The sequence below is a fragment of the Labrus mixtus genome, unplaced genomic scaffold, assembly GCF_963584025.1.
Source record: "Labrus mixtus unplaced genomic scaffold, fLabMix1.1 SCAFFOLD_28, whole genome shotgun sequence".
NCBI classification, from domain to species: domain Eukaryota; kingdom Metazoa; phylum Chordata; class Actinopteri; order Labriformes; family Labridae; genus Labrus; species Labrus mixtus.
The window spans coordinates 1,222,576-1,238,803 of NW_026870158.1; the positions used below are offsets into that span (position 1 = coordinate 1,222,576).

General features: G+C 43.3%; 1 protein-coding gene across 1 annotated transcript; it reads right to left on the reverse strand.

Moving 5' to 3' along the window:
• Positions 1 to 10,659: 10,659 nt before the first annotated feature.
• LOC132964702 (inositol hexakisphosphate kinase 2-like) lies at positions 10,660 to 15,932 on the reverse strand. Its single transcript, XM_061033660.1, has 5 exons — positions 15,335 to 15,932; positions 13,026 to 13,257; positions 12,750 to 12,916; positions 12,447 to 12,622; positions 10,660 to 12,359 (listed from the first exon to the last, which is right to left on the reverse strand). Exons 1-5 carry the CDS (start codon positions 15,546 to 15,548, stop codon positions 11,754 to 11,756), a joined length of 1,395 nt encoding a protein of 464 aa, XP_060889643.1. The 5' UTR covers positions 15,549 to 15,932; the 3' UTR covers positions 10,660 to 11,753.
• Between the last annotated feature and the right edge of the window lie 296 nt (positions 15,933 to 16,228).

A 16,228-nucleotide genomic window follows, 5' to 3' on the forward strand; every position in this document is an offset into this window, starting at 1 on the left:
GAGGTGAGGGCCACAGGTCTGAAGTGGTTAGGCTCCCTGGGGTGAGATGTCTTTGGGACTGGCACCACGCAGGACGTCTTCCACAGAGTCGGTACCCTCTCCTGTCTCAGGGCGCGGTCACAATCAATCAATCAATCAATCAACTTTTATTTGTATAGCGTCAACTCATAACAAGTGTTATCTCGAGACACTTTACAAGAAGCAGGTAAAATACCTTACTCATTGTCTGTTAACATTACAAAAGAGCAGGTAAAAGACCTTACTCATTGTTATGTTACAAAAAGCAGGTAAAGGACCTTACTTATTGCTATGTTACAAAGATCCGGCCTATCCATCATGAGCACTTTAGCAAAGCAGCAAAAGTTACAGTGGTAAGAAAAAACTGCCTTATTAAAAGGCAGAAATCTTCGGCCGGATCCCCGGCTCATGACGAAACAGTCTTCACAGGCCTAGACTGCGCCGGGCTTGGAAAGGGATAGGGGGAGAGATGGGATAAGATGCAGGAAGAGGGATAGAGAGCAAGGGGGTGGGGGGAGGTAGACCGTCCATCAGCAATCCGGTGGGGAGGGGAGGGGGTGTGGGGGGTTGTTCTGGCAGGCCGCCAACCCACGATCCGGTGGGGAGGGGGTAGTGGTGGGGTGGGGGTTGTTCTGGCAAGCCGTCAACCGATGATCTTGAGGAGCCTAGGGGAGCTCAAGAGCTCCCAGGAAAGTAGGTGGTTAGTGACTGAGATTTATAGATAGATACATGCAGTAATATGATGTACTGTATATGCAGAGAGAGAGAGAGAGAGAGAGAGAGAGAGAGGAGCTCAAGGTGCCAGTTCCCCCGGTAGTCTAAGCCTATAGCAGCATAACTAAGAGCTGGTCTACACCAGCACCAGCCCTAACTATAAGATTTATCAAAAAGGAAAGTTTTAAGTCTAATCTTAAAAATACAGACTGTGTCTGCCTCCCGGACCCCGGCTGGAAGGCGGTTCCAGAGGAGAGGAGCCCGATAACTGAAGGCTTTACCCCCCATAGTACACTTGGAGACTGTAGGTACCACCAGCAGGCCTGCACTCCGGGACCGCAACGCTCTCAAGGGACAGTACGGCACTAGTAGCTCCTTAAGATAAGATGGTGCCTGGCCATTTAGAGCTTTGTAGGTGAGAAGAAGGATCTTGAATTCTATTCTAGACTGTATAGGGATCCAGTGCAGAGAAGCCAGGACAGGAGTAATGTGGTCCCATTTCCTGGTTCTGGTCAGTACACGAGCTGCAGCATTCTGGACCCGTTGAAGAGTCTTTAGAGATTTGCCAGAGCACCCTGACAAAAGAGAGTTACAATAATCCAGTCTGGAGGTAACAAATGCATGAACTAGTTTTTCTGCATCACTTTGCGACAGGATATTCCTGATCTTGGATATATTACGAAGGTGAAAGTAGGCTGTTCTTGAAACTTGACTGATGTGAGAGCTAAAAGACATATCTTGATCAAAAATAACTCCTAGATTCCTAACAGTGGTGCTAGATGCCAGGCTGATGTCATTAAGGACAGTCACATCACTAGAAAAAGTCTCTCTGAGGTTCTTAGGGCCTAGCACAATAACTTCAGTCTTGTCTGAGTTAAGTAGCAAAAAATTTCTGGTCATCCAGGTCCTAACGTCCTTAAGGCATGTTTCTAGCTGACATAACTGACTGGTACCATCTGGCTTCATTGATACATAAAGCTGAGTATCATCTGCATAACAATGAAACTGTATGGAGTGTTTCCTCATAATATTTCCCAGAGGAAGCATATATAATGTAAAAAGAATTGGTCCAAGCACTGAACCTTGTGGGACTCCATGGCAAACTTTAGTGTGCATAGAGGACTCATCATTAACATGTACAAACTGAGATCGGTCTGATAAGTAGGATTCAAACCAACTTAAAGCAGTCCCTGTAATTCCAAGCAAATGCTCCAGTCTGTACAACAGGATCCGATGGTCAATGGTGTCAAAAGCAGCACTAAGATCTAACAAGACGAGCACAGACAGAAGTCCCCTGTCTGAGGCTAGAAGTAGATCGTTTGTAACTCTAACTAGTGCAGTCTCAGTGCTATGGTGGACTCTAAATCCTGACTGGAACTCTTCAAATAAACTGTTGTCATGGAGAAAGTCACACAGCTGTTTAGCTACCACCTTCTCCAGGATCTTCGAGATAAAAGGAAGGTTGGATATAGGTCTGTAGTTAGCCAGAGTTCCTGAGTCCAGAGTAGGCTTTTTAAGTAGAGGTTTGATTACCGCTACTTTAAATGTCTGTGGTACATAGCCTGCCAGTAAAGACATATTGATCATATCTAATATGGAGTTGCTAACTAAGGGAAAGACTTCCTTAAGCACACTGGCCATCCGCACCGTGCCCAAGCACGCTTCAACGCTAAAGTCCAGTTCGTTTGGCCAGTGTGACCGCTCCGTATCATGCTCAGGCACAGTACACTTCCTTGGCTCACAACGCTGACAGCCTTCATTATGGAGAAATCCAGAGTTTCATGTCTGTATCTGACTAACATGACACAATATAAGCCACAAAGTAGCTGTCATGCTCTCTGTGTTGTTCTCCGATATGCGGGCGCGGACTCGACTATGCGTCTCTTTTTCTCTCCCTCTCTCTCTCTCTCGTCCGCCTGTTTGTAAACTGAGCACACTTCATAATAACATAAAGCGTGCATGTGTTGTATTACGACGTTATGTACAAGAGGTAATCATGCTTAGGCACGGTTAGTCCTGGCCAGTATGACCGCGGGCCGTGCCGGCCAGCGTGGGAATAGCGCAGCGGGGAGGCAATCGTGCTTGGGTACAGCACGGTACAGATGACCAGTGTGACCGCGCCCTCAGGCTCAGGTTGAAGATGTGCAGAAGAACCTCACAGAGCTGGTCTGCACAGTCCTTCAGGAGTCTGGAGCTGATGCCGTCAGGACCAGTGGCCTTCCTCGCATTGATCTTCCTCAGCTGACTTCTCACCTGATCAGCTGTTATGGAGAGGCCGTCGGAGGAGGAGGAAGAGGAAGAGGAGGAGGAGGGGGTTGTTGAGGGGGGTGGCAGGGTACTCAGATGGAGTGTCTGAGAAGCGGGCTGGTCTGCGCTCTGGTGGTTGGGGGTGGGGTTGGGAGCAGAATCTATTGAAGAACAGATTCAGTTCATTTGCCCACTCCCTGTCTCCTGCTTCAGGGCCCCTCCCATGACTTCTGCTGTGGCCTGAGATGTTACTCAGGCCCCTCCAGACTTCCCTTGCATTTTTCTGTTTTAATTGCTCCTCCATCTTTGCCCGGTAGCTGGCTTTCCCCTCCTTGATTTTTTTCTTGAGCTCCTTCTGCACCCTGCACAGTCCTGCAGCGCCTCAGTGGCCTACACCACTTCTTCACATACCTGGTTGTGGGGGGTTGTTTTTTCACAATAGGTATGTAAATGAGCTGCAGTCTCACCAGGTTATGGTCTGAGCGCCCCAGTGGGGGTGGGGTGATGATCTGTATGCATCCTTGGTGTTTGCATACAGTAAGTCCAAAGTTTTATTTTCCCTGGTATGGCAGTCAACATACTGAGTGAAAGTAAGCAGAGTGGCAGACAGGGAGGCGTGATTGAAGTCTCCTGAGATGAGAATAAGAGACTGGGGGTGCGATGTCTGTAGCTGAGACACTACACTGTGGATGAGTTCACAGGCTGCTGCAGCGTCTGCTGAGGGGGGGATGTAAACAGTCACCGCGATCACATGTGAAAACTCCCTCGGCAGGTAATATAGCCGAATGCTTACAGCCAGCAGCTCCACATCCTTAGTGCAGCGCTGTTCTATGTGCCCAGAGTTACACCACCTCTCATTCACATACATTGCTATTCCCCCGTCTTTCTCCCTCGCGCTCCGGTCCGCTCTGACAAGGTGGAAGCCTTCCAAAGTTACGAGCGCGTCTGGAGTGAGTTCATTCAGCCATGTCTCTGTGAACTGCATGATGCTACACTCTCGGTACTCCCTCTGAAGCCGGGTGAGCGCCGTCAGCTCCTCCATCTTATTAGGGAGAGATCTTACATTCCCCATAATTAAAGACGGCACGGATGGTTTGTACCGTCTTTTCCTTTCCCGACACTTCACTCCGGCTCTGCATCCCCTTCTCCTCCTCCGTAGTTCTGCGGGGATGTCCGGTCTTTCGGCTGGATGTATCCGAGGTTGGCACAGCGCAACCAGCTGTTCACGGGTGTAAACAATGGAGCCATGACTGAATGGGTCTCCAGAGGAAGTTTTAAAGAGTCCACAGAGAAAGAAAAACAGCACCAATACTCCAAAAAGAAGAATGTCCATGTTTGTTGTTTGGAGTTGGAGTTACTCGCGAAGTTACTGCAACAAAAAGTAAATATTAACAAAATAAACTAAAAAACAATAACGAGGGGGGTCGGAGCTGCCGTAACAAGCAGCCACCCAGAGCGGCGCCGGATACGGATTCATGTTTGTTTACTCTTGGAATTTGCCCAACCAACAAAAATAGTTTCGTAATTTGTTTGTGCTTGGACAGTTGACAAGAAACGCGGTAAGACTTTACAAAAAGGGTACATTAATTAACATTAGTTATGGCATTATTAAGCCTTAACTAATGGTTACTAACGGTTAACTAATGTATCTAGTAAACATTTATTAAGGGTGTTCATGTTAACTACGGTATTAATTAATACATTATTTAATCCTTATTAAGGATGCTATTAACAGGGCCGGCCCGTGGCATAGGCAGTATAGGCAAATGCTAGGGGTGCCAGCATCCATAGGGGGCACCGCTGGCGCCCCAAATGAGTGCGGCAGAAAAGTTGAAGATAAGAAAAAGAAATAGAAGGAAAATGCATTTAATTATAATTAAATATTATTTATCTAATATAATTTTCATGCTATAATTTAGTAATGATACAAAAGAAGCCATGAAAACACAACTATCACATTTAAAAAGGCTCTATTTTCTTGTCTCCTGCTTGACGCGGCTGATCACAACACAGCTGCTCGTTACCTGCTCGTTGTGGAGGAGGAGGGCAGGCGACTTATTAGAAGTGAGTGACACTGACCGTACGGATTATTATCATGTTTATAAATGGCTGTGATGTAAACAACAACAACAAAGCCCTTGGGAGCCCAGGGACGAAAAAGAAGAAGAGGAGGAAAAATATGAAAAAGACACAGAGGTAACTATGGAAGCGATTAGTGATCAAAATTCAAATGAAAAAGCTCATTTTAAAATGAAAATACAGGAACAGAAACATATTAGATGCATTATTTGACCTATATTTAAAATGAATATTCAGTCATCCAGTTTGCATTATACTTTTACTCTCTATGTATGCATTTTGTATGACATAATTCAAATGAAAACAAAAAGGTCTTTGGCTTTTCGTTTTCAAACTTGCTGTGCTAAAAAGTGATCATAATTCAAACCAACTCGAAAACGAAATGGCAAAGGGGACGCCGCAGGAAAGTGACGTCAGACTCCAGCTCCCAGGCAGGCGAACGTAATATTTACAGTCTATGAGGCGAGCGGGCAGAACGCGCAGTACGATGGGTGGCAGTTATCATGGTATTCTGCAGCACACGGTGTCTGCTTTGGTAAGTATTTAGCTGCAGTTTCCACACTTAGCCTACACTTAAACAACGCAATGAAGCTACCCGATTAGCATATATTACACACATATTACATCAGAAAAGGCTGCAAAATAAATACCTACAACACTGAAACGTCGTGCTCATGCCTTCGTGGCAAAGGTTGTTGTGTTTGTTCCTCCTCTCCGTTGTCAGATTGGTGAAGTTGAAAACCGGTCATTGCTGTTTGTATACCGGTGTTTTTGCTCTCCTCGGAGACAGTAGCTGCATTCCCAATATGGTAAAAGGGGCATGGCATTTCCAAGAACTGTGCTGAGTGACTGACCAATTACGAAAGAGCCGACAGGCCGACCAATCAGATCAGACTTGGCACACGTGGGGACCCTGAACGTGGGCACTTCAGAGCCTTAGAGAGAGAGTCAGAAGCGGGCCGGTGAATGGAGCGACAGTACATGAAAACAGACACCTTTTTCGACCTTTAGCCATTGTGAACATACTTTAGTAGGTACATAGATTAAATATGTGAACCCCAAAAATGGCATAATATGACCTCTTTAAATAAACATGAATAAAAACAAAGAGAAAAAAACAGTAAGAAAGTAAGAGTTAAAGAGAAAAAAAAGCAGAGGTGTACCGGAATGCTGTATCCAAGGCAACCTCACATGCATGTCTGTCTTTTTGACGCTTCTGCATTGTCTTAATGACATGACTTAGCTGTGAACCTCAAGACATGCATCTAAATAAACATCTTTATCAAGCATTTAGTAATATTAGTTAATAGGCTTAACATGTAAACCCTTAATTAATGATAACAAGAGACATCTGTTAAGGGGTTTTTTCTTATTGTAAAGTGTTACCCATTTTCCTGAACCTTCTGTACAAGCTAGGCATTTTTCTTCTTTTTCTATTGATCATGCATATGGGGATGAGTATTGTTGGCCGGTGTGATTTATTAATCCAAAGAAGACCATTTGCTTTAACATTAGGTAAAGATATTTTGAAAGCTTGGGGGGGAGTGATATGAAATATAAAAGACCCAGTGCTGTTGAACTTTTAACAGTACTAATGAATGACCAACCAAATAACTTGGTCGAAATAATTACATGTTACATGATAACAATTAACCCACGGGTCTTAAAAGGCATTAACATTTTTTATGTATAAGTCATATGAGGGCTTTCGGTTTTGAGCTACTCTCTTTCTTTCAGATCACAAACTTCTCTGATGTTGCTGCAGTGAGATTGTGACTGTGTGCTACAATGCAGAATAACATTTTTTTCCATCCAACTTCAGTGAGAATTGGCTTCTGTATTGCAACACAAGATCATTTCTGTAACAGAATGTGTTTTGAGGCCTCATATAGATAAGCTTAGGTAGCCAGAGGAATTATCAAACAATCAGATATGATTCTCATTACCTCTGAGCTGTGATGACAAACTCACCATGTACTCAGACAGCTCCATATACAGAAAACGCAAACATCTCACTCACTCTTTCCTGTGTGCTCTTATGGTCAATGTAGTAAAAGTCAGATTGCGGCATTCATTTATTTAGCATTAGGTGTAATTTATTTCAAAGTACTGTTAAAAAAAAATTGTCACCAAGGCTTTGTCTCACACATCATTGACACAACACAGACAGGAGAAAGAGCACCGCTGCCTCTCCTTAATCTAAATCTCTCCTAAATGAATAATGTTTGGCTTCATCATTAAAAAATGACATCTAAAAGCTTGTGTCTAAGCTAAGCATATTGTGGATCCAAACATAATCATCTAAATCTGTTTTGCAGCTTGTTGCAGATGAGTTCGGAAGGTTTGACTATTTTTAGATCAGTAAACAGGAAATGATAATCCGTTTCATCTGGTGGCTCTCGTGCCTTTCCTAAACTGCCTCTTTTATGAAGACAGCATGAAAACTGATGAGTCCTTAAAAATGTCAGAGCCCAACAAAAAAGGGAATAAGACTGGTTCAAAGAGTAGGTGCATGCCTTGTGATGGAACACTTAACCATTGTTTGTTGTAATGTCGGATTGCACTCTGTATGATGATATTTAACCCTCTTTAGTCGGCGCTGTTGTATTCGAAATAAAGGGGTTGTGTTTACATTATCGGCTTTCCGGTGATAAACTGTATTTCTGTGACATCCGACTTAGAAGATCTGTGTATATTTGGTGACTATCCAGATCCAATCCTCCCAAAAATGAATTTAATTCGTAATGATTTACATTTAAATTTGAGTGTAACTTCTGTTAGCTCACTCAGGAGGCTGCCAACTTGTTTTGGTCGGTCGACCAATCAAAGGCTGTATCTGCGATCAGCTGACAAGCTGACATCAGCTGACATGCCCCCCGGTCCGAACAAACTTCCAAACTCCATTACCTTTAAGAAAAAGCTAAAGACCCAACTCTTTCATGAATACCTACAACCTTAATGATGACGATGGTTTTGATATTATTGATGATGATGATGATGATGATGATAGCAATGATGATGGTTTTGTTTGGTAACGACAATTTTAAGATGGTTTCTATACTGATTAGAGTTCTCAAGAACTGCCGTCAATGTTGTGCTCTGCCCCTGGTCACTTCCTGTCAGCACCTGTGTCGCAGATCGGACTTAAAGCTGATCGTTTGCTCTTACTGACATTGTTCCCTCTTTTCTAGATCCTTGCTCTCTGATGTACGTCGCTTTGGATAAAAGTGTCTGCTAAGTGAATTGTAGAATTGTAGAATGTAAGAACCAATGAAAAGCCGGTGCAACCTGAAACAGACGTCACAGTATGTGCTCAGCACAGAAATACACATGATAGAACTTATTTGAATGGATTCATCCTATTCAGCTTATTCTTGTTACAGTAGATCTGTGCTATTTTTTTTACAAAATAACTCTGAATAATGTATAGATTTCTCTTTTCTTTGAATAAATACTTTTTTCACACTTCCTGACTTTCCAGAGGGACATTAAACACTCCTGGATCACTACAGACATTAATTTTTAAAAGTAATGGCAAAATTAACGTTTAAGACAACATGGGATTTTGTCAAATAAATGGCTAGTGTTTTTGATCTGTGACATTTTTTGACCCCTGATCACTTCCCTGATCACCAAGACATAGGAGTTTCCATGTAGGAAGCCAAACATCATAGTTCTTGTTGTTTTACATTTATTTCAACAAATATCTTTGAAATGTATATTCATTTATTTAAAATAACTATTTAGAACTTCCTCTGACATCCTTGGGGGTAGGCATTCTGATTCCCCAGATTGTCTTGAAAAAACGATGTATTTTACATAGTTATGCACTACTCTGTTGACATTTTACATGCCTTTTTACAGAAGGAGATCAGGCACAGAAATGCCTTAGACCTCAGAGGGTTAAAGTAAAAAGTACAACTTATCTTCTCACTGAATATAGCATAGACATGGGTATGTGTGAAATCGGAAGAATCTGATTCAGTCTGTGTTCATCAGGGAAGTGTTACGAGAAGCTCCTGAGGGCCTGCACTCTGTTTACTGTCAGCTAACATACCAGACTGTCCTGTTTTCTAATATAGACTATACATCATTGCACTTGCACAAACACCAAAAAAACTTGAAAATAAGACTCTATTAGACTATTTCAATAGTTTAATAGTAGTATTTAATAGTTAACATTAACTATATTTATTGTTTATTCTCATTTAGAGTTTGTAGCTGTTAAATAACTGCTGTTACCCATTATACCAACCCACACTTTATACACCCAACCTTATTCCCACATCATGCATTTTCCAGGAATGAAGACAGGAAACTGACAGAAAATTGTCAATAGTAACCCCACCCTTCATGTGAGGCATGTTTGCCAAGGTGAAGAAGAGTGACACACCTTTCTAGGCTGTACACAGCCAGTGGTAGTGTTAACTTACTCTCCTTAGGTCACATTCTTTCTTTTTTTGGAGAGTCGATTAGGCTGACTACCAAGCTGCTCGTTTTGACAGGCTGCACCTTCTGCTGTGGAGTTTAGGGTTCAAACAGTATGTTGAACAAATCTTTGTCATAGATTCCTGCTTTGGAGCTGTTGGTCCATGATGGTCATGGCTTGAAGTGCTCTGTGGTAATACTTCCTCCTTAGTATTACAGCCGGCAGTTTGTTCCTGTTTGAAGTGTGAGCAGGACCAGGGCAGATCAGGCACCGATGTCACGGCTGAATGGCAACCAGGCCAAATACTCCAACTAAACTGCTTAGCAACAAATAGTGCTGACGCATGCAATCTGAGGGTTGCAACCCTTCACATTATTTGTGAATACAAAGAAAAATCCAGAGAATAGAAAGCCTGTTCTCCTGGCAGAGATTTCCTTGTGGATCAGATTTAAATTATGTCAATTACACAGAGGAACACAATGTACCTCCAGGTTTCTAAATGAGAATTCATCCCAGCGGTTTTAATGATTTTACAACAAATTGTCCTGAGCACAGCACAAATCTTTTGTTCTTAATGGCAGGTAATTGGGAAATTTTTTCACATCCTACAGACTGATTATGTCTGTAACATCACTGGGAGGTCTAAGCAACAGCACTTATATGCGTAAAAGCTCAACCTTATGGGTCAGTGCAGAGGAAATAAATATTCTTATCCAACCTGTTCAGTTCCCTCGCCTTTGTGTGCTACTAGTGAGCTTTCAGTAGATCAATGGACTTAAATTATGATGATTAATGGGTGGTCTTAATTGAGTTGATCTGTTTGGTCAATTCACTTTGTTTGAAACACAAAGACAGCCCATCATTATTTGAGCATCTGATCTTTTCTTTGCTAACTAAAGAGGTCTGTAAACGTGAAGTATGAGGGACTTTGTCAGAGTGCTATTTGTAGTTGTTTAGTGTAAAGTAAAGGAAGGTGAGGTCGTGGGAAACACTCAACATTTTCTGTAGTATAAAACACAAAGGATGTGTCACATTTTCCAAAACACAGCCTCCTTCAGTCCCACCCTCAGCTGGATTCACAGAAATGGTGTCAGTATTCCAGTCAACTTTCATTTCACTTTGCGACTCCCTGTTCAGTCAACATAGAATGTACACATAGTGGACACCAACAGTTTTTACCACAAATGAATGCCTTTATTTTCCAAGACACTGTTAACGCACAGTACACAAGAGAGGTATCAGCTCCTGCAATAATAAAATAAATCAAAGTCAGTATTAGAACAGAACATTTAGAGTGGTAATATGGAATGTAGCTGTTTCCACTTGTTTTTTTAATTTCAACAATCCTTTCAAATAAATAGTCTCTTTAAAGTCTTATAGCTAGTGTTTTAAATCAATATATTCTCTTTGTTTAGTCAAAGTTTAAGGAATAAAGAGGAAAAAGTCAGACAAAAACACAGGTGACAAACAAGGATATTATACCATTTGAAAAAAAGTCTTCTGTTATTAGGCAAAAGGGTACAGGAGAGGGCGACTGTTGAGAGTAGGCAAATCCCTTCTTCTAAACCTAAATGTTCTTGTTTTACTATAAAAAATCAGAACGCCCAGTTGAGAAAACATGTTTTTTGCGAGATCTTCAGAGACATTCATATAAACACAAAATGTCTTTCTCCGAATCTTAAGTTGCCAATGCTACAAGGCTGCCGACCCAGCCAGCCAAGGTCAGCTTGTACAATCAACTTCCCCTCAATAATGTGCTGTACTTTGGGGGGATAGTAAGTCCAAACTTCATCCAAATAGAAAGTTTAAAAAAAACATATTTCATGTCACAGGTAAAGCACCACGTCAGTTTCCTAGAACTACACTGGAGCTTCAATGATCTCTGCCTCGCTCTTTCTCTCTCAGAGAGAACTTAACAATGAAACTTCTCTGTACCAAAGCAGAACGGGGAGGGGGGTAAGTACTATGATACTACGGGAGTCCCTGTGTTTTTAGAAAGACCGCCACCTCCCAAATATCGCCTACCATGTATAACCAAAAAAGAGGAAAGTGCAAGTAAGGGCCCTAACAGCCCTGTCCTCTTGCAGGTGAGGGAGAGAGAGGTAACCACCACACAGACTCTCCCCCTCAGATCCCGAGGTGTCTGGGGTTCCCTCCAAGCAGAGGAGGCTCAGACCCCTATGTAGGTAACACGTAGGGTAAGCAGGGTTTCAGCCACAGAGCTATTCCCATGCTAAATTTAGACCAGGTTGGTTCCGTTTCAGCCTCAGTCAGTGCTGTGATCCTCAAGCTGAGAAATGATGGTGATTAGGTTCTGGAGGCCAAAGATGAAGCCACTGTCCTGTCCTTCGTGCACAACGCTGTCTTCTCCATAGTGCCGACAGGTTGTGTGAGCAAAGTCAATCATGCGAACATCCACGGTTGGGCTGCTCAACTCTCCTGTGCTGTTAGATGAGCGCCCACTGCTGCTGTTGCTACTTCCTGCAGCCACACTGCCGCTGCCCCCTGTTGAGTTGGAATGTGGGAAACCATAGGCACCTTCTTCCTCCTCCTCTTCTTCTTCTTCATCATCAGAGGGCTCATCCTCATCACCTTCTTCCCCACACCGGTGTCTTGGTCTAGTGGGGGTCCTGGGAGGATCACCGTCGTAGATGATGAGCAGGGAACTGGAGTAGAATCGGTAGGACTCACAGGCCTCCAGGGCAGCTTTCATTTCCCGGAGTCTGCGGAGCACTGGCGACAATAGCTCTCGACGCAGGCGGCGTCCGTCGTGGAAAAACTGGTACAGGGCCTCCTTAAAGCCGGCAAGGGTCAGCTTACGCCCGTGGTACTTATTCATGAACATCAGCTGGCCTGAATCTGACTGGTAAACCTGAAGGACACACAGAAACATGAGAACTGCAGCTCGACAAGGACAAAAAAGCATCAATGTAGAGATGTGTTTCAGGCGTAAACGTACCTGCATGCCACAAACTCGAACTCCAATAGAGGCGGATGTGCTCTGCTGACACTTGCGTATCTGATGGGCTTTCTTCTCCTCTGTTGCATCATCCCCATGTTGGCGAGTGCCCATTTTCAAGTCCAAGACACATGGTAATGTGTAGCGCCATGTCAGGTTCTCCAAAAGGATAAATTCTGTGACACCGGTCAAGGATCACTCGAGAAAAAAAAAGGCTATACATGCTTAGTTTAACATATACGACTCATCCCTCTCAATAACAATTAAACACCAAGGCAGTGCTTTGCAAGCATGAAAGGATACTGTATTGATTACGGTGCTTTGCATTATCCTTCATCCTCTGCAGGTGCTGCTGGTGACATTTTAGGCTCCAGGGGTTGTGTTTGATCTGTGGCACCACATTGCCTTTCTCCAGGCTGAAGTAGAGGACCTCTGCCTGCTGCTGCTGCTGCGTCTCATCCCGGTTGTAGCTGCAAAGATGACAACACAGGATTTATTCAGTGCATGTCTTACAGAGCTAGGTCATAACAGTGTGGTTATTAACTGAAGCAATCAGACATCCAAAACAATCTGCCTTACTTTATGATCTTGTCTTCTTTGCGACTGTGTCGAGTTCTCTCTTTACTGTAGTTGTCATTTTCCAGAAGCAAAGTGGATTGCTTCTTCTTGCTCCACTTAAGCATCTTGCTCTTGGGCTCACAGTCTGCTGAAGGGTCTTTGTTTTCTAGGTCCCCCAACTCACTGTGGAGGGGGTAGGCAATGAGGCACAGGTTCCCTTCCTCATCCTCTTCAAAACTGACTGAAACCACACCTGAGCAAGGGTGAAAAGAAGCACCAGTTCAGGTTATTCTTTGTAGTATTAACAATAGGTTGGATTAATAACTTTAACCTAGAACATGACGGACAAATCTGTTTAATTCACATTCAAAACACATCTCCACAAAGATAATAACAGCCATTTGTACACTGGAGGTTGAGTCTACAGATGTCACAAAAGATGAAAAAAAGAAACAATACAGTCACAAAGAAAGATAGTTTGTCACATCTGATTGTGCATAAACTGTGTTTATATGACTCAATATACAGAACACGAGAGACACAAAATACCACGCAAGGCATAAAACGGCATAATGAGGATGGTATTTATTAAGCAACTGCCAATCATCGACATGAAAACAAATACATTCATAATACAGAATTCAAGCAGTGCAGAAATAATATGCTATGATTCAGTGACAGCCAGTTTCATAAATTAAACAGGACAATTAGTGATTTTGTTGAACCACAAAACAATTTTTACAACTGAAAATGGACCAGAATATCGACATGTTAATAACAGTTTTTAATGACTCATAAACAGGCTTGCAGACTGCCATCCCCAGGCCCTATCCTATTAGTCCCTAGAAGGGCCTGAATGATGCACATCTCTGTACAGTGTGGGGGAGGTGTCGCACTGAGAATAAACAACATGGCTGCAGCAGCTGATACAGACTAACCAGACAGGAAGGAGAGATGTAGCCGAAACAGAAAAAGAGAAAGTGACCAAGATAGGAATGGAGTGTCCAAGTTGAACAAAATATATGCATCCACAAATAAAGGTTGTAGTTCTTGTACAGTATAATTTATAACATACGGAAATGCATAGAAAATTAACCCCAAAACCACTGCATCAAACAGAACCAATATTTAAGATTGCAGTGCAGTGCTTTGCATGTTACATGATTGGCCTGAGGACCCAGCATCCAACTACCTATGTAGCATGTGGCCTGGCTGATGTCATGTGCACTGACATCATCAGCCTGCAGGAAGCCCCACCTCCTCACTGTGTCTTTATGGAAGAGCTGCACTGTCATCAGAGAGTGTGGGAACTAATTAAGAGTCTCTCTGACTTGATTCAAGAGACTTGCTCGTGAATTAGTGAAAAATGTGATACACAAGCAGTGTTCGTAGAGTTGTTCATTGTTTCCATCTCTGAGTTTATTTGATTGACAGTGGAACTGAATCTCTAATTGTGTTGTGTAAAATTGAGACAATGAGGAGTGTTGTGGATCATTCAAAGTACCTCAGAAGACCTCTACTCTCTTCGCTCCAAATCCCAGTCCTCATCAGTGGTCTTTTGGTCTTTTTATAGCCCTACGCTGCATTACTGAGGATCAGGTACCACATGCGCATCTTGCCCCCGTCATATTGCGTCTTAAGAAGTCTGTGTCATTGTCTGTGGCTAAAACTGTGAAATACTGTGGGATTGGATGCAACCAGTGAACATAATATAACCATTAAAAGAATGTGTGTAGGAGAAAATGTGCATCTGCCTCCATGTTTCCTGTTATGAACCTGAAACAAGACCCCAGAGATACCTTTCCTCGTGATATGTCCCATTTATTTTTGCGATTACTTTTGCTTCTGCATTGGACACTAATACTGAAACAGTAGCCATCTTGAAAGACAGACACCACGCTTTAAGGGACTCTGGCTACTCTTCCAGGCCATCAGCTTGGATGCTACTTGAACCCCTCCATCTCCCCCTTTAACAATGTCTCATCAATAAAACATGGTGGTTCCCAATTGCTCCAGCACAGGTGAAACTGTACACGAGTCACGTTATGAGGTCACAAAATAGCAATGTCCATATGTTCTTTTTGTAGGCTAGTATACACTGAGGTATCCGTTGAGCCCTTGTATCAATCCATTACACATCACTCCAACCAAGACAACATAATATTCGTATCACATTAACAGATGTTTTGCAAAGTATAAACATGCTAAAGGATATACTATAATGGAAGCTGATAACACACTAACAAGGAAAGAGAAAGACAGGATTAAAGATGAGCAGTTTAAACGGGACTGTTTGACAATGCCTTTCAGATAATGGACAGAGGTCTTACCTTTAAACTGAGGTGTGAACTTTCGCATCTCTGGAGGGAGACTCTTGTAGAACTGGTGCTCCCGGGGGATGAGGGGCTTGCAGATTGTTTGTTCCCCAAATCGTAGCACACAGGAATGGCCTCCCACCTGGTGCACGAAGGGCTCAAGCATCACCCCTTTTCCGGGATATGGAGACCCGTCCGCCTGCATGAGGGCTTCCAGAGCGGGACTCATCCTCACTCCGCATCGGACAAATGACCTTTGGGGCCCCACGTCGCTCAGGAGGCTAGAAGCTCGGCCGCTCGTCGGGCTCCCTATCCTCGACCTCTTTCCCGTTGGGTCGCACGGGGGCGCTACTGGTCGTCTGCTCGAGGACAGCACTGAAAAAAAACAAAGGGCTGTACAGGAAGGCCACAGACGGCGAACAAAAATATCTTATTCCTCTTCTTTTCCGTGTAGGAGGGCGAATTATAATATATCCCTCGTTTGGCTTGATAGTCCCAGTGTTTAAAAGTGTAACAATAGGCTATTTCCACAGCCCTAAAGCTGCTTTAAACGTTGACAAGCCACGTCCTCTCCACCGTCTTCTTGCTGTTACCGAAACTGACGACAGAGCTTCCCGTCCAGCCACAAATTCAACACAAGCAACATTTTAGTCCCACCCTCCAACACAACCAGCCAATCACAGAATCGCTGCTGTCGCTGGGAGGAGGCACGGCACCTAGGAGAGGATCAAGCATATCAGGCAAACAAAGAGGAAGGAGAGAAAACAGGGGGGAGGGGAGAACAGGAAAAATACGAGACAGAAAAACACAACACATTGACGGTAATCTGCCACTGCACGTCTTACTTTCATCGTTCTTGTCGACGAGGAGGCAAATGGACATTTGCATTTTAAATGTCATCTAATCTGT